This window comes from Falco punctatus (assembly GCF_963210335.1).
Source record: "Falco punctatus genome assembly, chromosome: 7".
Classification (NCBI taxonomy): Eukaryota; Metazoa; Chordata; class Aves; order Falconiformes; family Falconidae; genus Falco; species Falco punctatus.
Window position 1 is genome coordinate 34,942,107 of NC_137587.1, and position 24,049 is coordinate 34,966,155.

General features: G+C 45.0%; 1 protein-coding gene across 1 annotated transcript; it reads left to right on the plus strand.

The window, feature by feature from the left end:
• Positions 1 to 344: 344 nt before the first annotated feature.
• HHIPL1 (HHIP like 1) lies at positions 345 to 22,419 on the plus strand. The gene is made up of 9 exons (XM_080394578.1): positions 345 to 730; positions 5,497 to 6,143; positions 8,404 to 8,547; positions 8,828 to 9,156; positions 11,075 to 11,201; positions 12,103 to 12,248; positions 15,881 to 15,962; positions 17,794 to 17,876; positions 20,475 to 22,419. Exons 1-9 carry the CDS (start codon positions 464 to 466, stop codon positions 21,077 to 21,079), a joined length of 2,430 nt encoding a protein of 809 aa, XP_080250704.1. The 5' UTR covers positions 345 to 463; the 3' UTR covers positions 21,080 to 22,419.
• Positions 22,420 to 24,049: the final 1,630 nt, after the last annotated feature.

Below are 24,049 nucleotides of genomic sequence, written 5' to 3' on the forward strand. Positions count from 1 at the left end.
AATCTCATCCCAGGATGAGATCGCCAAAGGATGCCAAAAGGCATCGAAGCACCAGCCGTACTGACACCGAGTCTTCTTGGCTTTAAGTATGTCCATCAAGCGCATGAACTCGGAGTGCTTTGTCCGTCACCTTTCGGTCATACAACAGATCCCGTGACAGAACCGAGCCCAGCAGCCAACTAGCCAGCGGGGCCACTCGAAGGCACCCGCTTCCCGTACGGCACATCCCAGCGCCGCAGCCTCCAGCCGAGGGCGCAGCCAGGTCCCCGCCGGGCCGCGGTGGGCCGGGACCAGCCTGCCGGCGCCTTCCCGACGGCAGCACCGAACGGCGGGCGCTGGGCAGGGCGGGCAGCGGCGGCCCCGGCGGGGCGCCCTCGGGGCGGGGCGGCCGCTCTCGGCGCCCCGGTGCGGCGGGGGGAGCGGGGCCGGCCGAGCCTCCGTGGGCTCCCCCGGCGGCGCGGCCATGCGGGCGCTGCGCGGGCCGGCGCTGGCGCTGCTGCTGGCGGCGGCGCTCCCGGGGCCGGCGCGGCCGCACCCGCAGTGCCTGGACTTCAAGCCGCCGTTCCGGCCGCCGCGGGGCCTCGCCTTCTGCCGCCGCTACGCCGACTTCGGCTGCTGCGACCCGCGCCGCGACCGCGCCCTGCTGCAGCGCTTCTACCGCCTCAGCGCCCGCCTCGACGGGCCCAGCTACGCCGCCTGCGCCGGGCACCTGCAGGAGCTGCTTTGCCAGGTGAGGCGGCACCGGGCCCGGGAGCTGCCGTCCTGCGGGGGCGCCCGCCGCGCTGGGGGCTTCGGCCGCACCGGGGGCTCCGGCCCCTGCGCGGGGCTTCGGCTTCGGGGGGGCTTCGGGGGGCTGCGGTGCAGGTGTGGGCGCTGCAGCCCCGTCACGGTGCTTCAGCCCAGGTGTGGCTGCAGCGAGCCCGGGTAGGGATGCTTCAGCCCAGGCGTGGTGCGCTGGGCTGTGGGGCGTGCACCGGTCCGGGCACGGGTGCTTTGGACCTCGTGGGGATGCATGATCTGTGACACGCTCATCGGCCCAGGAATGGCTGCATCCCCCCACGCTGGGCTTCATCAGCACAGGCACAGGGGCTTTGGACAGCCCGGGGGTTGTGTGAGCCATGGCGTGACTTCCCCGGCCCAGGAACGTGGGTGCATGGACCACCCCACGGGTGCATCAGCCATGGCATCGGCGCCTGGGCCCGGCACGAGCACGTTGGCCCACGTATGTGTACGTTAGGGATTAGTGCAGCAGCCTAGGCACGCGCTCCCAGGCACTGTCAGCAGCGACTGTCTATCATCAGGTGCCCCAGTGGACTTTTGGTCCTTTGGCAGCTGTCTGAAAGAGGAATAGGGATGTAGCTCAGCTGTAATTTATGAGCAGCAGTGCTCTGAGGTGGTTCTGTGGGCAGCTACAACGTGCAGACTCCCCTCACCCTTCCCAGGGTTAGATCACGACCTGGTGAAGACATCCAAGAGGGGACCTGCCTGCACAAAACATGCTCCTTGTCACGCCCAGCTCGTGGGATCAGGTGGTTTCTTGTACTGGGTTACAGCATCCTGAGATGCTTTAAGTGTGTGCCAGGTGCTACCAGTCCTGATGATGGGTGCAGAGTAATGCCTGAGGATGTGGCCTAGAAACCTCCATGGTTGCCATGCTGCACAGGGGAAATTTCCAATGAGGGTTGATGTTCGGTGGCCAGATATGGTAACAGGATGATCCCAGCCTGCACAAAGCAAAGCATTGGACCCTGTCATCAGCAGTGGCCTCGTATGTATGAAAATGCCTCTGAGACAGCAGTGGCAGCTCTGTCCTGTGCAAGTGTAAATCTTAAATTAATTCAGACATTGGAGTCTCATCTGCTGTGCTCAGATGGGATCAAAGTAGCTTTTCAGAAATCCTGCTCTTAGCATTTTTGTGGGGTACCTCTTGTGTTCCTGAAAGTGTGAAGAGAAAGACGACCTTTTTCCACATCAGCTTCTAGAGATCTGACTTTATTTAATCTCACATTTTACTGGAAGCAAAAAGACACCCCTTTTAATAAATTCCTCAAGCAAGTGGTGTTCGAAAGTCCATTTGCAGATAGGAAACCAGTTAGCAGTTAAGCATTCCCTCTGTCTCTGGGAGGGATAAGTAAGTCTCCTGTGTACATCAGAAACCTGACTGCTGAAAACTTGTTTGGAAGCAGTGAAATATTTCAATGTGGGAAAAATGATTCACTGAAATGTTCTGATGAGCTCAGTGCATCACCAGCCCAGAAGTGGCTACAAACCACCACCTCAGGCCACGCAAGCATGAAATGGAAGTTCAGGCATTGCAACAATTCCAGAACACTCTGTTTCCATTCACTCGTTACATATATGATTTATATCCTATACCTGAATTAGTAAGTGGGTTTCTGTGACTTATACAGCACACTTCTGTTTCTGCTCACAATTCATGATTTCTCTCAAATGTGAACAAATTATTTTGACAGGTGTCTTGGCTTGTGGTGAGGATTCCTACCTTCTCTTAAATTGTGATTTGCTACGTGGCGCTGTTTCTGTTCGTTGTAGAAGAGCAGAAACATCCTTCCCTCAGTGCTACCCATGATCGCCCAGCCCCAAAATAGGGTTGCCCCCCACCCAGAATTACTCTGAGAGGATGCCTTTGGCCACAGGGGAGAGGAGGGCTGGGGTGGGACACCCCCCTGCCTGCCCCACGGCCTCAACACCCAGGGGTAATTTGATGGGTCAGCAGGTCTCAGGGAACATGTGTAGATGTGGATTACTGTGCAGTGGGATACAGGATGCCAAACTGCAGGAAAGCAGATGCCTTGTTCTGCTTCTCAGGGAACAGCTTGCTTAAAGGCTGGAGTTGCCAGATGGAGATAGGCAGGGAATGTCAGGGATTACGTGGAAGTTAGATGCTTTCCTGAGGAGTCCCGTGGCTTCCTCCAGGCTGATGGCAGCAGTAAATAATACATTATTTGCTGTGGGTGTTCATCCAGATTCAGACTGGTGGAATTACGCACGTAAGTAGCTGCCTCTGAATTCCTGGAACAGATAGGAAGGATTTGGCTAACTTGTCTTAATGTTGCTTGTTTTATTTTCTGATGAATTATTTTCATAGTGCGAGTTTGTTCCAGCCCGACTGGTTGCTGATCACCCACCCATTAGTTGCCTTGGTCTTTGCACAACATCATGATTTAAAATGAATGAACAGACCATGTTATTTGGGAATGAGAATGTAGATCTGTTGGAGATGCTGGGCTGTGACTGAGTGTCAAGTTTCTTTGTGTTTTGAGTTGGTGAACGTGACAAGAAGAGGTGAAGGATCACAACATTTGCTTCAGAAGTAGAGAAATCCAGGACTGGGCATCAGGCTCTACCTGTTGTGGAACAGAAGCTGGAAAATATTCCACATGTGTCTGGAAAATACTCTAGACACATGCTTGGGTACTGTGGTTAGTGATAGATCTCTGAACATCACTGCCAGTGTAATGCCACTGCAAGTAGCCATATGCCACCAGGAACGTGGAAAGGAGTGAAGAAGTCATCCACAACTGCTATTCAAACACACCTGAGGCTGGGGTGAACAGCCCTCAGTGGCAAAGGGACAGAGGAGCCCGTACCTCTGTGCTATTTTTCATTCCGATGCTCAAGCCAGGACATTGTAATGCGTAAGATCACTGCTTGCTTTGAAAGGGGCTTTCAGAGAACCAGGAACACCCAGGTACTCAAGCAGGGGGCTTTTGCTCTCTTGAGTGTGAAACCTCTGTAGGCAGCAACAGACTGAGCTCCCATCCAGCTCTGCCTTCAAATTCCCTTTCTGTCTTGTTGCAATTTGTTTTCTAAGGCCAAATTTTCAGTCATAACAACTGCATCTGCAAATGCTCCAGCTCTTTCTGTCCCTGGCACACCTCATGTAACTGAGCCCGTGCCTTTGCCCAATCTGCCTGTGTAATTTCAGTGTTTTGTGTCACGCACAATCTCCTTTTTACCACATTAATTGCTGCTCATTTGAAGGCATAATAACCTTCATTTTGCAATGAATGGCTTGACATTCCAGGAGGAAAGCTTATTGTGCACTAATGATCTGTTATATGGCCTCTCAGTTTATTATGGTATGTAATGGAAAATAAAATAAAAATTAAATATTGTGTGTACTTATCAGCTAATTTAAATACTTCAGTATCTCGGATGTTGTATCTTTTCAGCTATTGAATAGTGCTGTAATCTGCATTAAGAAGTAGTTCCCTATAGGTTTAGAAGCAGCTCCTTTTTTTTGGTTTTTTTTTTTTTTTTTTTTAATTAAGCTGGTTTTGCTCAGAAGAAAAGTCAGCTAGGAATTAAAAAATGTAGAATTTATTCAAGAAGCATAGTTTCTCTTCTGACCTTTCTTGCCTCAGTTATTTATCTACGCTGTGAGCTCCACAGAGTCCTGTTACGTTATTTGAAGAGCACTTCTGAGATGTGTGTCAGGAAGATGCATTACAACTGGAAAATATTGTGTGTTTATTATAAAGAAAAGCCCTTGCAAAGCAGAACTGAGTCACTTTGGTCAGTTTGTAATTTACAGATGGTTTTACTGGATTGCAGCTTTTTACAGAAGCAAAATGCCCCTGTAGGAGTTCTCATAGTGGAGAATATGATGAACTATGTGAACTTCATTCAGTACTTAGGTAGATTTCCAAGGCTGCACCTTTCATACATGAAGGTTGAGCTGCAGCTGCTACCAGTGGATTTTGCCTGGATTGTGGCCATTTGGTGCTCGCTGTCTGAAATCTTGTAGCCTGAGTATCCCCCACAGAACTTGGTGACCACTTTCATGATCATGAGATACATTTCACCACTTCTAGTCAGGTATAGAAACTGTCTGTAGGTAAAGATCCACCAGCAAAGATGGCTGGACCCGAGCAAGGACAAAGTATGCAATGATAGCATCCTCGGGCTGGGTGCACTGCCTGGTACAAAGGATGGGTGTCCTCCTCTCCTCCTACACTTTCTCATCCCACTCCTTCCAGCCTGTAGATTACATTTATGTTTGAGGTGTCCCTCTGGATTATCAGATGATGAGGTGTGAAAGTCTGACCTTTCCCATTCCCTTCTTAGCATGGAATCTTCTCAGCTAACTCTTTATTTTTGCTTCTGTGCTATGATGAATCTGCTCGTTATATCCTAGATGAAGTCAGAACATCCAAGACAGAAAAATCTCTTTTTTCCCCAGTACAGTCTACTAAGGTGATGTAGCAAGATACGTGTTGTTGCTGGTTCTCTTGAATTAGTGCTATGGTTGGAATAAATGACTAACATGAAGAAGCCAGCTTTCACCAGGAACACTGAAGGTCATTTCCATGAATGCTGAGATAAACCCCCTTTTTAAGATCTTTTCCTCTGTTAATATATCTTCAGAATAAACCAAAACATGCATTGTAATTAAGGTGAACTTTTTCCAGTTAGTATTGCTGCTCAGCTGTTTCAGATCTGGTCCAAGAGGCTTTTTCTCTCTCCCTCTAGGAGTGCTCTCCATATGCAGCTCACTTGTATGACGCTGAGGATCCCTCCACCCCCGTGCGGACGATACCAGGACTTTGCCAGGACTATTGCCTGCAAGTGTGGCAGAAATGCCGCTCCATTTTTCGCCATCTCTCTGCAGACCGAAAATTGATTGCACTGGAGAACAACATGGCAAAATTCTGCCGCTACCTGTCCTTGGAGGACACAGACTACTGCTTTCCACACCTGCTGGCTAACCCGAACCTTAACCAAAACCTGGGGCTAGTGACCGCCGATGCGGAGGGCTGTCTCCAGCTCTGCCTCGTGGAGGTCGCAAATGGGCTGCGCAATCCCGTTGCGATGGTACATGCCAACGATGGCACCCACAGGTTCTTCATTGCGGAGCAGGTTGGTCTGGTGTGGACCTACCTCCCCGATCTGTCCAGGCTCGAAAAGCCATTTCTGAACATCAGCAAAGCTGTACTTACCTCACCTTGGGAAGGAGATGAGAGAGGTTTTCTAGGTATTGTCTTCCACCCTAAATTCAAATTTAACGGTAAAGTGTATGTCTACTATTCAGTTCAAGTTCATTATGAAGAAAGAATCCGAATCAGTGAGTTCAGAATTTCTCCTGCTGACATGAATGCTTTGGACCATGGTTCTGAAAGGTATTGTATGCATGTTTCTCTGGCAAAGGTATTTGGGATCTCAGAGGGCAGCTTGTGCATTTTTAAAGGCTACTAATGCATGAAACTTATTTAGCTTAACATTGTTCTCGCATTCCAGTGTATTAGCATTAGTCCAAGTCCATGTCTAGTGTATTGAGATAGAGAATACGTGTGTCCTCTTTGCATGAACTGCAAGTGCTCAGGGATAAAGCATTTACATTTCTCAGATCTGGTATGTCAGAAGATTTAACTGAACATTGATTAAATATTATTTACAGTTAATATTTAGGAGTTTGGGTTTGTTTGTTGTGGGTTTTTTTGTTGTTGTTATTTTAATGATTACCTTGAAAATAGATATCTGCAAAGCATGAGTGAAATTCATTCCAAAGCCAAAGGTTTCCAAAGCCCATATAAACAAACTCAGTGATACCAGACCAAAGATGGATCTGCCCCCACATTTCTTATCTGAATGATAGCTCAGCGCAGTGACATTAAAAATTTAATATGAAATTAAATAAAATGTATGCCACAATGCTGCTACTGAGTGCCTTTTGATTGTAAATTTCATTTGAGTCTGGTCCTGCAGTTGATCCACATTAAAATGCATGGATAATGAGAGGTCTGTTTGTGGAGTCAGTCTATAGTTCTATAACCTGTTGCAGAACCAAGTAATAGAACCACTGTTTTAAGAGACCCTTAAATATTATTAATGTTAAGATTTTTGCTTTGTTACATAGATTATATTAGGGGCTTTCCAAATACTCAACACTGGGTGATTCTGGCTCGAAAATGCACATAGCCTAATGATAGAAAGGGTATACTGATTTATAAAGCAATTTCAGCAATTCAGTGTAAGCAGTGCTATAGATAACAGGTAAAGGGAATCGAAATGTGGTCCTCAGGGAAGCAAATCAGGAGCTTAAACCCGCAAATGCCAGGGCCCATGAGCTGTCTTGCTTAAAAATTATCAGGCCCTACATTTGTAACATTTTATGTGCTTATTTAGCTGATGTTTAGTACAGCAAAGGCTTAAGAAAACAAAATTTTGATCCTGCTGTGCTTGTGTAGGCACAGGTCCCAGTGACTTCATCCTGAGATCCTGCCCAAGAGAAGGCATATGCCTCTTTGTCCACAGATATTTGCTCAGTGTATTTTGTTTTCTTCTCTCTTCTTTGGGAGGTTGAGAAGGATTCGTCTTTGGGTATGTACAGGACTCTCCCTTGCTTCTTCTGCCAGCTCCAGTCTCTGCGCTTCTGCACGGTTACCTTATCTCAGAGGTGGCAATGTTTAACAGCAGGTGGCAATAATTACATAGTTGGGTTCCTTTCCCCAATTTACAATCTGATCATGATTGTAACTATCAGTACTTTCATAAGGGGAGAAAAAGTAGCTAAAAACAGGGTGGCATATGTGATTATTCTAGTTTGGTTTGCACCTATTAAGAGACACTCTCAGCATGAAATCTGGACTTTTTTAGAAGCTGGAGTAAAATAAACTTCAATTATTATACCTGGGAACCTCCACTGCATGTATTTGTGTCTTAACCTTTCTCTCAAGTCATACTTCACTCTTTTCTGTCTATGAAAGGTATGCCAGGTGTGTAAAATAAACAGATAAAACCAAAAGAGAGTTTTGTTTTAAAATTAAGGTAAAGGTTGTTGGTACCGCTTCGAGTAACCTTTGTCAAAATGGTAATTTGTTGGTGGGGCTGCTTTAAATTCATAAAGTTCTGTGTATGTAATTATCATTTAAGGGTTCTTCTCTCTTCACGAATTTAACTATTCCTTAAAGTTCGAAAAATTTTAGGTTTGCCTTGAAAGCACCTGTCAGGATTGTGCCAAATGCTGTACAGATACGGGGATGGACTGGAGTCCTTTCGCTCACAGTTTATAATTGGATTTAAGCTGAGATGCCTTCTCTTAAAAAAAATAAAAAGAAGAAATAAGAAGTTTAGCAAGGAGGAAGGAAGACTCAGAGGAAGAGTATAATTAATTAGAAGTATATTCTGTAATGTGATTTCCCAGATTTTCCTTATTACACAATTTGGTGTTTCTGTAATCTGGAAAATATGTTGGAATTATTTAAGGTTAGAAAATCAGCTATGCTCAAGCAAAATTCAGTAAAGTGGGTGTGGAGGAATTTGCATCAAAACCAATCTGTAGCCATTTCCGTGTCTCAAGGGCAACATTGGAGTGATGTTGCTCTGCCCTTTTCTTAGGGCTTGTGCAGTAGGTAATGCCTCTTCCTTGGTTTTGCTTAGGATTATATTGGAAATAGAAGAACCTGCTTCCAACCATAACGGAGGAGAGCTGCTCTTTGGAGATGATGGGTATCTCTATATATTTACTGGAGATGGAGGCATGGCTGGGGATCCTTTTGGGACCTTTGGAAATGCCCAGAACAAGTAAGAGTGGACCTATCCCTATGGCAGCTCCAAGCCACCAGTGTGTGTCCATGGGTAGTGGGTTGTGGGAAGTCAGTGCCACCCGATCGCTGTTTGGTGGCTCAAAGCAAATTAAATTGTCTTGAGATGGTTGTTTTTTCAGAGATACTGAAACACTTGTCATTTCCAAACCAGAAAGAATGAAACTCCAGACTTTGTAAAAACTGTATCTCTGATGTTTAACCAAGGTCTAGTTTTATTTCTTCAATATTTTTTTCTTTCCTTTCTTCTCCCAATACAGATCAACCCTCCTGGGCAAAGTCCTGCGAATTGATGTGAACAACAATGATCGTGGGCCTCTGTACCAAATCCCTCCCGACAACCCTTTTGTTAATGACCCAAAGGCTCGCCCTGAGGTCTACGCATACGGCGTGCGAAATATGTGGCGCTGCTCCTTTGATAGGGGTGAACCTCACACCAAGGAAGGGAAAGGGCGGCTGTTCTGTGGAGACGTGGGTCAGAATAAATACGAAGAAATTGACATCGTTGAGAAAGGGAAAAATTACGGCTGGAGGGCAAGGGAAGGGTTCAGCTGTTATGATAAAAACCTTTGCACCAATTCTTCAATGGGTAAATAGATGTGCTCTTTGAATTACCTGTGCCTCCCACTGTGCAGTTTTCTGCACCGTCATTTTTTATTCCTGCCTTCAAAATATGGCTGCCTGGTGGAAAACATGATTTTGAGATGTAAATCTAAACTATCTCAGTCTAGAAGGGAACTGACTTGGGGACAAATACTGGAAGTCCAAATGTTAGCATTTTTGAGTTAGGAGGAAAATGAAACGATGCTAGCTGTTGTTTTTCTAGGTGATCTGCATAGTTGGTCAGATTGCTTGGTGATTCTGTGGTTTAGGGGGACAATTTCATCTTTTCCTCATAAAATAAGCTTTCCTGCCAAAGTGAGAAAAAATTGGAGCAATTGTATTTTTCTCCATAACTCACAAGTACTGTCCTTATTTAAAAAACAGAAAGAAACATACTGTGTAAGCTGGTCAGCCAGCACGCACGCTGCCTGCTTTGCAGGTAACTGAATGTATTGTATATTTTTGTTTCTTTCAGCTATGCCAGCAAGGGAAAACTTTTTTTTTTTTTAAAAAAAACTTTTCAAACCTGGATTCAGGGTATTTGCTGTCTGCCTAAATTCCAGTGCACATGAGAAGACAGAATGTATTGTGTTGCAGGGTCTGATGTAGACTGCATCTTGGGCTGGAGCATCTTCCCAGAGATCCAGGAGTGCAGTGTGCTGGCACTGATTTGCACTAGCTGACATTCTGATGTTTTTCTCTTCTACACACGATGTGTTGTTTAAGTTACTTCCTTTTACTAACTTGGCTACAAGTACAGTGGTAGTGATGAAATGTTTTTTATAAAAAAATTGAGAGCAGGGAGCAGATTTTTTGCACTCCTGTTGCTGCAGTATTTGTCAGAGAACCCGTTTAGTGCTCTCCTGTGACAGCACCTGTGTGAACATTCATGGCAGGCACTTTCCTAAGGTCTGCCAAGGATTCAGAACAATTTCTGATGCCTTTAGAGACCCTTCTGTTAGAAAAGTGAAATGTCACAGCCCCTCTAAAATGATACTAAATGCAGCCGAAGTGTAGAAAACAGCTACTTTAGATTAAATGCCCCTGGTGCAAATTCCTCGCTGGCAGAGCTGCTGAGTTTGCTACTTGAGGCATCTGCTGCACGGGCAGGGAGAAAGGCTGAGAAGATGAGGAAGGGTGAGTACCACAAGGAGATAACCTGTGACCCAGGAGTTTCAAAAGAAAGGGGAGGAAGCATCTAATGGAGACCCTCAAAATCAAGGCATCTTCCTCTGTCCTGTGTTTTAACTTATATTCTACAGGGACTATGCCAGTACTACATCCTGACTGTGCCATGCCATAAATATTTGATGGCCCTTTCAGGTTAAATTCCCCTGTCTCAGAGAAACAGAAGCTATCTGTGCTGACATCTGACATATCTTTTCATCAGTGCCTGCAGACTGGAGTCACCTGTCTCTCTTTTTCCTTTCACCACTGAAACAAAGCTGCATTGGGCAAACATCTCCTGCGTGGGTGCAGTGACTCTAAGAGTAACCTGCAAATTCATACCAAAACCAGCCAGGCTGTGTAGAAACCGGCCAGCAGTAGCACTCACAGAGCTGTGCTGTAGCAGGAGGAGAAGGGCTCAGGAGAACGGTGAGGTGTCTGGGTGATAGAGAGCATTCAGGCTTATCAGGGATTGAGTTTATATTGCCAGTGAAACACTGACCAGCCTTGCTGAGCTAGTTTGTCCTTGGTTAGCACAGCCAGCTAGGCAAGGCTATCAAATGTGGTTCTGAAAAGGTGAAAATCAAACTAAGTATGACTTCATTAGCACTTCATTTAATTAGAAGATGCTCAAGTGAACCTGATTGTATCATGCTAGTCTCAGAACTATCTAGATTAACAGCTGTTCTGCATCATGTGTAAAACTGGGCAAGTCACAGATCTTTTGTCCCCTACAGATGATGTGCTTCCAATTTACGCATATCCACACAAAATGGGGAAATCTGTTACGGGAGGGTACGTCTATCGGGGTTGCGAGTCTCCGAACTTGAATGGCCTGTACATATTTGGTGATTTTATGAGTGGGTAAGTAAATATTTCAGGTAGTCACTAAGCTGTATCCTCAGCCAAAGTCCTCCAGCGATACTACCTACACCTGCCTGCAAGTGCTCTTGCAGTCTAACAACTGAGGACATGCTGCTACTTGCTGGTTGCAAGCATTGCACAAAGCCTGACTGCTCATTACAGAGGGCTCACGTGGCCTGTTTTATATAACCTTTATTCCATGGTGCTGTGCAGGAATGTGATCTTTGCTTTCCAGTGGCCCTCGATGTTGCTGATTCACATCATGCCAGTGTAAATAAAGGGGCAATGATATGATGTTCATTTAAAGTCCTGGAAGTGGTATAAAAAAGCATTTGAGTGCATCCTAAAAAAACCCCAAAATTTCTGATGCAATGTTTCCAGACACTGAATATACTGGAAGAAAAAAAAAATTTTTTTTTTTTAAAAAGCAGTTTTTTTCTGCTGCAAACCTGTGATGAGGCAGTCATGAGACTGCCTTGTTTTTCCCCCACCTCCTCTGCCTTTGCTGTATCTGCATCCCCAGACCTCTTGCATGCAGCCCCTGCACCACCTGCCCCAGCTGATGCACTAGTCCTGGGTGCAGGAGAGAGGCCACAGAGCTGCAGTGAAGCCAGGCGCTCCACATCTCTGGCAGGGACACGCACCCCCACATAGTTTGATATCCCTTAAACCCTCCCCTATTGTTTTTTCGTATGTTTGTGTGGCCCTTGTAAGACAAGGTGTTGCAGGGGCATATAATGTATTAGTTTTAATATTAACGATTCTTCATTATTCAGAGGACCTGCAGTTCCTATTGCAGCTAATGCATGTAGGAAGCATTAAACAGCCCTTCAGGTGTCTTCATTAATGTTCATAAATCATCTTCCTGGTTAGGTTGTGGAAGTGTTCTTTTGTCTTGCAGGCGCCTGATGTCTTTGAAGGAGGATCGTGCTACCGGAGTGTGGCAGTACAGTGAAATCTGCATGGGGACGGGACAAACGTGCATGTTCCCTGGGCTTATCAATAACTATTACCAATACATCATCTCCTTTGCTGAAGATGAAGCAGGTAATCTTTTAACTTTGTGTCTCACTGAGTGGCATGCTTGTGGTTTCTCTTTGGAGTAAAACACCAGAGAAGGGATCAGAGAGGGCTCCTGTGAGGCAGTGGGTGGTAGTATGACCAAAACTGGGAATAAGAAAACTCCTTAACACCAAGGTAGCATTAAGAAGCAGGCATTCTTTTTTGCAGCACTGGATATACGGGGGATCACTCTACCTCACATGCATGCCTATGTTTTGTTCAAACAAAATTATATAGTCCACACATGGTTATGCATTACATTTCCCAGAAAGATCATACATATTCATTCAACAGGCGTGGTTAACTGAGCGTCACACTTGTTCCTTACAGGTATCTCTGAGTCTTCTAAGGGGTCTCAAACAATAGCCGACCCTATAGTTACAGCTGACTGATCGCTGAACCTTAATTTAGTTCCCTTATATGGACAGCCCAAGGAAAGTCCAAGTTTGTTTCATTAGTTACTCAGTCTCCTCAGTGATCATAAGTTTTAGATGACTCGTACACAACCAGGGTCGGCTAGCCATCTCTCCATAGTGATTACACTGAAATAAACAATATAGTTGCAAAGCTAAAACAGAATATATAAGAAATACAGTTACAAAGCTATAGCAGACTAAACTACAAGGTAACAGTGGGGAGGCAGAGCACGAGTCTGTCAGTCTTTAAAATGCCAGTGGGCGAGATTCCCAGCATCTCCCAAATATCAAACAAAAGTTACAATCCTAATTTTGAGGCCAGCGTGCCACGCAGTGCTTGCAGGGAGAATTGGAGGGGCAGCTCCCTCAGGACTGGGTCTGGTTGTGCTGCGTGTGCTGCTGCCCACACACCTGCCCCCAGACAGATGGAGATCAGTGCAGGGCAAATATGATAAAGCACAGATTAGACAAGAAACTTCATTCTTCACAATGCCATGCCGTGGGGAATGCAGGTCCTAAGAGGCTGAGAAGCTGATACCCAAGTAAGAGCAAGTCTGTGCTCCTGGCTGGTCGAGAAGGCTGTGGGTGTTATTAATGGACACAGGGAAGCAGATATAATGAACAGCAATTATGAACTTGCTCACCCTGGCCTGGAATACTTGTACCTCTCGAGGTGAAGCAGAATGCAAGCCCTATGTTATGTCTCAAGTGAGGCATCAGCAAAAGGCAGCTTAAATCCATATTTTATTAGTGCCAGCTGGGATTTTGCCTTGCATAGGACTGAAGGACGCGGTCTCTGGGGTGCTTTGCATAGCTGGTATTTAAGACTGGAGACATTTTGCTTTCTAGAAAGGCGCTGCTGGAATTTGAAAAGGAGGAAATAAAGAGTCCTGGGGTGAAAGCTGGTGGTCCCTGCCTTTGTTTGTACAAGGGTACGGTTCATTGCCCAGCCCTGCAGCGGGGCAGGCAGAGTGTGCAGCCCCTGGCTGGGGATGGGGAGAGGGTGAGCCCTGCCATGTTTAGCAGCACTGCTAAGTAGCCTTAGTGCAACTCGGCAATGCAGGAGTTGGAGTTCTGCCCCATTGCAGAGAGGTCCTGGCTCACGGTCACAAGCATCCACTTCCAGAATGCCCCAGTTCTTAGATGTCTACTTTTCCTGCATATTATCTCAGGTGTAGGTGTTGCACAAATGCAACATCCATTGCATGTCATATAAATGCAAGTTTTATCATGTAAATGCAGATCATCCAAATTAAGTATTAGCTCAAAGTTTGACTTGGGATTTTTATCTTTTGGGGGTTAAAATCTGTTTTCTTTTATGGTTAGTGCTCATGGAAGGTAGAGCTGTTTCACAGTGTTGTGGCAAGAAGGATATCTTGCCCTTAAATCAGAGTAATAACTTTGTTTGCATCAGCTTTATGCCAATTCAGAGGGCTGCCGAGCGCTGTATCAAGCTGTTAATTGCAGCCCTTGCTCATGCACTGGGGAGCACATCTCCCGCACCCTGGGTCTGTGGGCAGAGTCTGTGCAAATGGGGGGTGAAACGCTGCTGCCATGCACTTTTCACGCATGCTTTGCATGAGTGCAATAGAGCTGAGTGGAAATTTGGGCTGGAGTCTGTTCTCAGACTTAGTTTTTTGCCTTTGTATTTGCTTTATTGTAATGAAAAGAAATCTGTTGATAACAGTGTAGTGAGATTGCTTTATCTGCAGTGAACAGTCTTCTCTTGCACCTTGGTGTGCTGGGAATCTCATTTTTTACAAGTTTATCACACAGTTTATTTTAACAAGCTTTTCTTCACAGAAGCATTTGTTTTTTGAGGTTGTGGCTCTGAGAAATGTTAATCTGGCTGGTGCAGTGGATGTGTTTATGTGGTGGGGACACCTATATTTTTGGCTTATTGCACAGCCATTTTAAAGCCAGCAGCCTTGTCCCCTGGCAGCTGAATGTGTTGGGGACACCTCAGGCACTGTGCTATGTCTGTGGGGCACATGTCTGATAGCCTGTGTGCTTCATGGCCTGAGCATCCATATTTCTGCCCAATAATTTCCAGGAAGGAGGGGTGGGGTGTAAAACACATATCACTGCACCGCAAGATACAGCACGAGGTGTTTCCTAACCCTGTTTGGACCAAGGCTACCTCTGGCCAGTGGTTAATGGAGCTCACCAGAAAGAGGAAGAAACCAGCCATGGGTGGCCAGAGGTGGCTGGTTTCTGCTCTGGGAACATCCAGAGGAGCTCAGCCCATGGCAGCGCAGGAGAGCAGAGAGGAGGGAGGCTCAGGAGCCAGCACCAGCTGCCACCAACTGCCCACACCTTCCTTTGCCCACCCTGACCCCTCTGCCCCTTCCCCTTCTCCCCTTGTGATACTCATAGGATGCCCAAGACATCTGCCTTGCTCACTAAGCAGGTCTTCGTTGCCTCTTTTTCTTCCTTTTTTTTTTTTTTTTAATATTGCAAATTTATCTTTTCTCTCTGATCATTTTCATTGCACCACTGAAGCACTTGGGCTGGCAAAAGAGAGAGTGCCAGAGGGACTGACTGCTTATCCCAGCCTCCCCTGCACAAGAGAAGGAGAAGGATGGAGACACAGTTAAGAGAAAATAAGTCAAATAAATGGTGATGGACATTGTCTGGCCGAAGGTTGAGCCCTGTCCCTGTGACCTGACAGAGCTGAAATGAACCAAATGCCTTTCGTGTGAGATACATCTCACTTTGTGAGTGTGCTAAAGAAAGCAAAACCAAAAACTTGTTCTCCTGTAATTTACCCCAAAGGTGTGCTTCATCCAAAAGAACAGAAGACAGCGTGAACATTCTTAATTTAGTTTCATTTTGTTTCAACAAAGGGAATTTAGGGTTTGATTGTTTTGCGTTAGAGAAGTTAAAGGACACAAATCAAACTGAGATGACGGCTAAAGTCTGGGCAGCTGAACCTGCCCTGGAAATCCGTCCAAATAGTATTTCATGACAATATGTAAAAAATCCTACTCACTAGTAGTATTTTATGCCACTGGACTACAAACGAACTCACCACAAACCCAAATACAAACCTCCCTTTTTTTGTCCAGTAGCCAGATCTCCACATTGGTCCCAGGTTTCCTGACGCTCTCTGACCTGTGATGCAGAGTTAATGCCTTTGTGCTGTACGCAACAGGAGCTCCATGGAGAGTTTTCACAGCTGTGTCTGGTTTTTTTTCCCAGGGGAACTTTACTTCATGTCTACTGGTGTACCAAGCGCCACGGCTCCCCATGGAGTGGTGTACAAAGTGGTGGACACCTCTAGGTATGAGATGTTGTAAAGCCTCAGTGTGATGCAGTGTGTCCAGGTGGGGATGCGATGAGTAACGCTGACTGACTTCTCCCATGTTGGGCTCTTCTGTGGAGCTTGATCAAGGAACGGCTGGAGCAACCTGTTGCAGGTCTGCTTTGCTCCTGCAGTCACGGGAGTCTACGCTGCCTGGTGATGACTGACTTGTTATGGGGCCTGTTGGTGTTACGTGGGCTGGGAGATTTGTTCCTGAAAGCTAAAGGGGTATTTTATGGGTGGCTTGTCTTTCTTAGGCAAAGTTTCTCTAGATTATTGCCCAAAAGGAGGCAGTTTTTCTCAAGGTGTTTATTCCCAGTTCCTCTCCATCCCTTGTAGCCAGTTACATCTCCTATAAGCGCCCTGTGCCCGGGCAGCTGCAGCCAAAGCTGACCCAGCGTGACCTGCAGTGCTTTCTGGGGCAAACCAGAAATGAATGTCAAAGAGTACACTCTTTTTTGTGTTTCAAAGAGAAAAATGGCTTGGACAAGGAGATAAGACCACCTTCTGGATCCCACGTGTGTGTATCTGAGATGGGCAAGCCAAGGAATAGCTGTGTTTTATGGGAAGACTTGGAGCTGTTTTTTCCATCTTCCTGTTTTTTAAGCATTACTATTATTGGCTAAACACCAAACAACTTTCAGTCAGACATGTAGAGTGAGACATTTGTAACTTTTATTTTTTTAAAACAGATTCAATTTACAGCTTTAGCTATCTAATCATTTTTAACCAAACCACTTGTCTGGTTTTATGTTGGAACCAGACCCCAAAGTTAAACAACCCCCAGAACTGCCGCATGTTTTCCCCTGACTCTTCTCTGTCAGGAGCATTTTCCATTATCTAACACAGGGGAAGAGTTCCTCTAAACTGTGTATTAAGAGGCTGGTATTACGCAACCTTTGCAAAAATAAAGAAAGCAGAAGTCAAAAGCAAGTCTTAAGTTTTAAGTTTAAAAAGAAGTTTCTTCCATGTGTACAGTATAGAAAGACCTCACTGAAAAATTCATAGAAGTAGGGAACATCCCTATGTTGGTAGTTGAGAGAGAAGCTCTTTGTCTTCCACAGAAATGCAAATACAAACAATCATAATTACAGAGGAATTATACCCTCCAAATGCAAACATCATGAATTTTTTAACCAGTTTGAAAACCTCTGAAGAAGTCAGCAGATTAACAAGAAAGCCGTTGAAGAAAAAAGTGATGGTGAACTGGATGTAACTTCTTAGAAGTGAGATATACCTCCACAGCAAACAGATTTGTGACAAAATAATGTGCCGTACTAAAGAGGGAGCCTCTGTAGGGGACACTTAGAGCTCTTGTTTGAAACTAACACATTTTTGGTACTACGTTTGCAGTAGTTAGGTTTTTGTTTGGGCTTTTGTATGAATAATAGTGTGTTATTTTGCTTCTCTGAAGTCAGCCTGAAAACTTGCGTACACATGACCTTCATGTCAGATGCTCGACATATACTGTCTAGCTTTGTAATTTTTGTTTGATTTATCTCTTTCTGTAATGCTTGAACCTGCCAATGTTTTATTTCCTTAATGGATTCAGCAATGGCAAGTGAAAACACAGCCAGAGGACTCAAATGCTTTGTGAATATTTGGACTTTGATCAGCAGAGATATGTAATTGTATAATTATGTTTTCTACTGTAAGAGATTACTTGGATCATGTAAACAGATTTTTTTCTTTCTTTTTTTTTTTTCCCCCCAATGAGCATTACATTCATAGAAAAACAATGGGAAGCAAAGGCTCATGATGGCAGGGGAAAGGAATTAATTGTGCACTGTATGTGTCCCTTTTTTTGCAGGAGAGCACCACCAGGAAAATGCCGAGTTGAGCCATCACCAGTGCAAGTAAAAAGCAAGCGCATCCAGTTTGTGCCAAAGGAGAGTAAGTGTCACTGTTGCTGTTTATTATTGGTGCATGTTAGCTGGCAGTAGATACAAACTCCATGCTTGTGCCTCTGTGTGTGTGGAGACCACCCAGAACTTCACTCTTCAGAGTATCCTCAAAATTAATTCTTTCCAGCTGTTTTGCATCTGAAGAGTTGGTTCAAATAAGGCATGACATATTTCTCCTCTGCTGGCCATGTGAAGTCTCTGTAGTTTCTTCCCCTGTACGTTTTCCCTCTTCCAAGCTACATCATACCTGTTTCATTACTGCCAACTTGGTTTCCCCATAACTGTTTCTGTACTGAGATCCTGTGCTCAATGGTGCTTTTCAATGATAAATGATTTTTTGCAGTGCCTTCAGGTAGTGAGGAACACTTCAGGAGCTGAAGGATATGATGGCTAAAGGATTCGGAAATAGCTCACTGAGCAAGATGAGGTCTGAGTCATTGTTAGTTGTAAGTGGGATGAGAAAATGCTCCCAAAAGAATTGATCAGCCATTCAGGTGAACTTTTGGCTTATCCAAACCCTCCAGGGCTTTTTGATTGCTTCGTACTGAATGGAGTATTGTACTGCTAAAGCTGGAATAGTCAACGAGGTAGCTGAATCTGCAGCAAGCCAAGTACTATTTATGTTAAGTGCAAAAACCTAAATACACTATTAGGATCTCAAAATTAGATCAGGCAGCATCACCTTTCTTTTCTCCTGTGCATTTTGTTTACACATGTAAGCACCTAGGCAGTACTCTAACAACTTTGTCATGAAGTTAGTATTACTGTAGGAACTCTAATGTCAGAATACTTTTATTTAAATTTTAATTACACTAATCACATTACACTGCATTTGAGTCATTGACAGTTCCTCCAGCTTCAACTTCAGGGAGGAATGAGGGCACTCAGCACCTTGCAAGACTGAGTCTTGAAGGTGGAACAAGATCTGAGGCTGACTATTGACTGTTGACATGCCTGAGCACTGACCACATCTTCAGAAACGTTCTACTTTTCAAGCTGTGCACACAGCTTCCGAACGTTAGTAACTTGGTTTGTGTTCAGCCAGTTTTGCCTCTCTTTCTGCTTATGCATTATTCTCTATGCAAGTCCAAAGTTCAGATTTTTAGACTATACATGTAACTAAATTGTTTGGGTTTGTTTACAAGGTAGTTTTCATCATAAGTTAAAACTTAGAAATGGTGGGAGAGATTCTGCTAAGTGTCTCAAGAACTAAACTCACTTTTAGGTGGAAACCGAGCGTGAAAATTTTGATTCAGAAGCATGCAGACAAGGACGTGTAGCTGTAAAAATTTTGCTGTTTAGGTTAGTGCTTGGTGTGAATGTAACAGAATCGCCAAGGCATGCGGCTTAGCTGGATGCCTTGTTGGAAGTGTATTTAATAAATAACTTAATGAAGAGTAATATGTAATAACAACTTGATTCAGTGAGGTGAAAAGCACTCCCAGGTGGCCATTAGCTTTTATGCAGTCCCTACATATCATTATATGAGTTCCAGGATTTTTAAGCGCTTTGCCAAATCAGGTTCCAGCAACTGAGGTGTGCACAGGTAAGGCTTTCATGCCCGTTTCTTGTCTTCAGAATCTCAGCTTCCAAAGAAGGAAAATATTTTCACACCACAAACACAATTCCTCTCCAAAGACCGTTATTTGGAAAAAACGGACCACTGGCAAGGGTTTGTCTTCTGGGGACAATAGATATTAAGCAGAAATAAGATGGTCATATTTTCCCTTGTCTCTGTACTACAAAGCAGATGATGAATGAGAATGGGTAAATCTAGGATATAATTCAAAAAGTTGTCTTTGCAAACGTCTGTGATGCTGTCCCAGCTAAGTTGATGTTTACTCTGAGCAATTCTGAATTGCTTCCTTCTGACCAGCTAAAACTTATTTTTAAGCTAAAAATAGAGTGCATGTGAATAAGCAAGTCCAGTAACGCCTGGAAACTGTGACAGCAAAGAATTTTCAACTCTTCAGAGTTCAAGGCTCTTTTTTTTTTTTTTTTTTTTTTTCACAAGAAAGAAAAAAAAAACAGCCCCAAATCCTGTTTTATGTGTTGTCCTGGCAACTCAGTTGCTTTTGCACATTCCAGTTGCCAGAGAGAATTGATTTTGAATGTTCCTGATTTCAGCTCCTCGGAATAAAGCATCTGGCCCAGTGGGGAGGCCGGCGTGCTCGGTCTGGTAATGATCCAATCCTTAGTAATGAAGAGAAGAGCAGCAATAGCGCCTGTCTAAAATGCTTTCAGCAGGGGGAAGGTACGGTGGGGAACTCCTCTTCTGACCATGAAACCCCAGTGCCCACCCTTTAATGGCCAGGATGAGGTTTTGCCAGTAAACTGCTTGGAGTTTCCTCCTTGGTGGAGGTTTACTTGATGGCGTTAGGCCCTGCTGTCCTCATGGCTAACTAAAAGCAGACGTCTTTCACTGAGGAAATACTGGCGCACAGGGAGCATTGTCACTTCTCAACAGAACGAAGTAAGCAGATTTCAAGAAGCGAGTTAAATAAGTAAAAAATCAGTGCTGGTTTCTTGTAGTTGCCTTTAAGTATTGTCCACAGACTCATGGTTTCCTGGGCTTTTCCCCCAACAGAGCTTATTATGAAAACCCCAACGCCACGTCCCCGGCTGATGGCCACAACCGAGGCCCCGCGGGGGGGTGGGCCAGACCCCGAAAGACCCCGCATGCCGACGGTGGACTGGGCGGGCCAAGCCCTGCCACTGCCGGGGGGCCGGGGCAGGACACCCACCACGCCGGCGCCGCGTGGCAGGGCCCCCAAGCCCAGGCCGGGAGCAGAGAGGAGGGGGCAGCGCAGGAGGAAGAAGCCCCCTGGCACGGCCCCGCCGCTGCGAAATGGCGCCGTGCGGCTGGCGGAGCAGCAGGGCCGCGGCCGGAGCTGGGGCCGGGTGGAGGTTTACATCGACGGCGAGTGGGGCACGGTGTGCGATGATGGCTGGAACTCGCTCGCCGCCGCTGTGGTGTGCCGCCAGCTGGGCTTCCCCTACGTGGTGCGGGCCAGCAAGAAGGCAGAATTCGGGGAAGGGACCTCCCTTCGCATTCTCCTGGATGACGTCCAGTGCTCCGGGCAGGAGAAGACACTCCTGGAGTGCACCCATGCCGACGTCGGCACACACAACTGCTCCCATGAGGAGGATGCCGGTGTGGTGTGCAGCATGGAGGAGGTGGCCGACAGGTGACAGAGGAGCTGGGGAAGGCAGCTGAGGGACTCAGAGCATGTCCCTCTCTTGTCCAACCCTTGTAAACCAACATCAGTATTGAGGAGGGTGTGCTCTGCCTTGAGGATGCTGTGTCTATTCGAAGTAACGTTGCATTTTTCTTAGTATTCCTCCCCATGCATCTGCCTTAGAGAGAAAGAAAAAGTAAAATGAAGCAGTGGCTGGAGTATGTTGTGGGCAGAGACTGCATTTATACAGGGTTTTCTTTATAAGAAGAAAAACCCAAACATCAGCTGTTACAGATTAGAGAAGAGATGCCCTTTCCCCTTGCAAAATACAGCATTCCCCAGCTGTGCTTCACAGTGTTTTGCTGAAAAATAAATTCCCAAATGACCATGTTTCACTCTTATGGAAGTGTTTGCGTTGTTTGACTTGCTTTGCCACCTGCAGCTATGAGTGGTGGCTTCTAAGTATGTGTAAATCTGTGCCTTTCTTTGCAGAATACCAAAGTAGGATTTTTTTCCCAACTGTCCATGCACTAGTTTAAAGGAAACATTCTTCTGTAATGCTTTATATTGGTATAAGCCTATTGGTTATCAAAGATAACTGTGTCTAAACAAAATCTGATAAATTAGAAAAAGTCATAGCATACTGCCTGGAAAATATTTCTGCAGTTTACACTAGCCTAAGTGAAAAGAAAACCTGGCCTTTTTTACATGAACAGGATCGTTATCCAGTTTAACCCTGAAGATATTTGTACATGTTTCTCCACTTTCCCAAATGTTGTGAAGTCACATGTGTTTTGCATTCAGTTTTCACAGGTGTGAATGACTAGACAAGACGGAATGTACTGGGGTAATAATCCTGTAATATTTACCTTTTGTAAAAGGCTATTTAAAAAAAACAAAACTCATGTTGTCTGAAATGGGTTTTTTACCTGAGTGGTGATTGGAGACACATGTTCTCCTCTTGTGGTCTCTCTGCATTTGGTAGCATTTTGCCTGGTTATTTTTTCCCCTGATGTAATCAGGATGCATTTTGTCTTGCTGCTCACACAAGAACATGAGAAAGACAAAATGAAACAAATGTAAAATGACTAGTGCATCCAGAAAAGTTCACAAGCAAAACCTTGTATCTAAAGCTTTTACTGTGGATATTCATCTTAATTTCACAGTTTCAATTTGACAGCATCCTCTTAAGCCTAAAACATGGATGTATATAGTAAATTGTTTAAAATATTTTTCCTGAAATTTCTGATACACCCATTTGTAGAGGAATTATAGAGGACTGTATGCAAAATGTATTTGTAAAAAGGTTGTAATGATTGTTAAAAACATAAGGTAAGAAATGTTAAGGGGGGGAAAAAAAGGGGGGGGGGAAATGTAGTGGTATGAAGCTGGGTTAATTAGCATTGATGATATAATCAACTGTGGGTTGGCTTCAGGGGCGCGGGTTGGCTGATGTAGATAAGGTGCAGGTGTGGCTGGTTAAGTGAAGCAGTTGAAAGCCAATGGAGAGAGGGCAGCCTCTCTTCCCAGAAGAAAAGGAAGGGAGAACACATATACTGGATGGGGTGAGATGAGAAGGCAGCAGAGGGACTGGTATGAAGGGTATGCTGGTATGAGATGGTAAAAGTCCTTGTTGCAGCTTGATAGTTTGGATAGTGCTGTGACACCCATTAAATACTTTTTGATATTAAAGAACACCTTCACAAAATGGATGATGGGAAAAACAGCACTGTCTCCCTACTTCTTATGAAGTATAAAGGGGAGAACAGACATATAAAGTACCTTTTGCAAAATACTTCTCTCATTTCATTGGAAAACCTATAAATGCCATCAGGCACCAGACTGTCATTAGGCTTTTTCTATTGCAGTGAAGGTGCAAGCACATTTGTTTAAAGTGCAGAAATTCAGTTCAGGCACATCAAAATAGTCAGGGAACAAGGGAGTCCTTTGTAAGTTCTTCTGTTAGAAAGACTTGGCACCTGTTGAGCTGATGGGACTAGAGGGCTGGAAGAAAATGGAAAGTGGAGATGTAGTCTTTCTTCTCCCATATTCCTCTTCTGCTCCTTTTGGCTCCTTAACCAAATTTCAGCTAGCTCTAGCTGTGAGATTTCAAGGAGAATCTTGATCATAATTATGCTTAAAGACTTCTGGGTAGAAAAAAAGGCACACACAACAGAAGTTACTGTAGAGGATTTGAGATGATTCAAGGATGTCTGCTGTAGACCAATTAGGAATTTAACCATCATTTTCCAGGTAGTTAAGTATTCTTTGTTCTGATTTAACTATTAGTTACCTTATACCTGCTTTAGCCCATTTGAACCTCTTGAGCATAAGGAGAAGCCACCTACATCTTGCACGTTGTTGGTGGTGACTGCCACCAGCCCCCAGCTGGCACTCATTCAGTGGCATGCCGTCTCTGGTGACCGCTAAAGGCATATGGAAACCAGCCCACAGTTGGGAAGAGCGAGCTGTGCCGTGGCTCGGCTGACGGCAAACACAGAGCCAGACACCCCCGGTGTTTTCTGACAGTGTTACGTGGGTGCCACCAGCTTCACAGGGGAAGTATTTATCAGCAGAGGAAGAGATAAGACTAGCAGATAAGGTGGTTTTTCCCTCTTATCCTTTCTCCCAGCCTGCACTGAGCGGGGAAAGCGTGCCAGCTTAGTTTGCGTGGATGTGTGTGTGCTTTTTCTTTGTCTGCCAGCTCAGTACACTGCTGCGATGCTGGGAAGTTATTTCTGACCACCGTGTTCCCTTCCAAGCTTAAAACATATCTGTTCTAAATCCTGGTATTTGTCAGTCTAGGTCTCTGGTATTTTAATAATAAGCCTGTGCTATTAAAAGCGCAGAAGTACATGTGCATTTAAATACCTGATACATCATCTGCTGCTTAACAGGATTCTTACTGGTAGCTTTTTTCTTCATTTTAAAATGCACTTCTATACCAGGATGTCATACCAATTAAGCTTTAGATAAACTAATA

Bases quoted from the DNA above. Each gene is read 5' to 3' on its own strand.
- HHIPL1 (XM_080394578.1), top strand. From the start codon at position 464: ATGCGGGCGCTGCGCGGGCCGGCGCTGGCGCTGCTGCTGGCGGCGGCG. The intron at 12,249-15,880 runs GTAATCTTTTAA...TTTTTTTCCCAG, and splicing joins CTTTGCTGAAGATGAAGCAG to GGGAACTTTACTTCATGTCT. The intron at 15,963-17,793 runs GTATGAGATGTT...CTTTTTTTGCAG, and splicing joins AAAGTGGTGGACACCTCTAG to GAGAGCACCACCAGGAAAAT.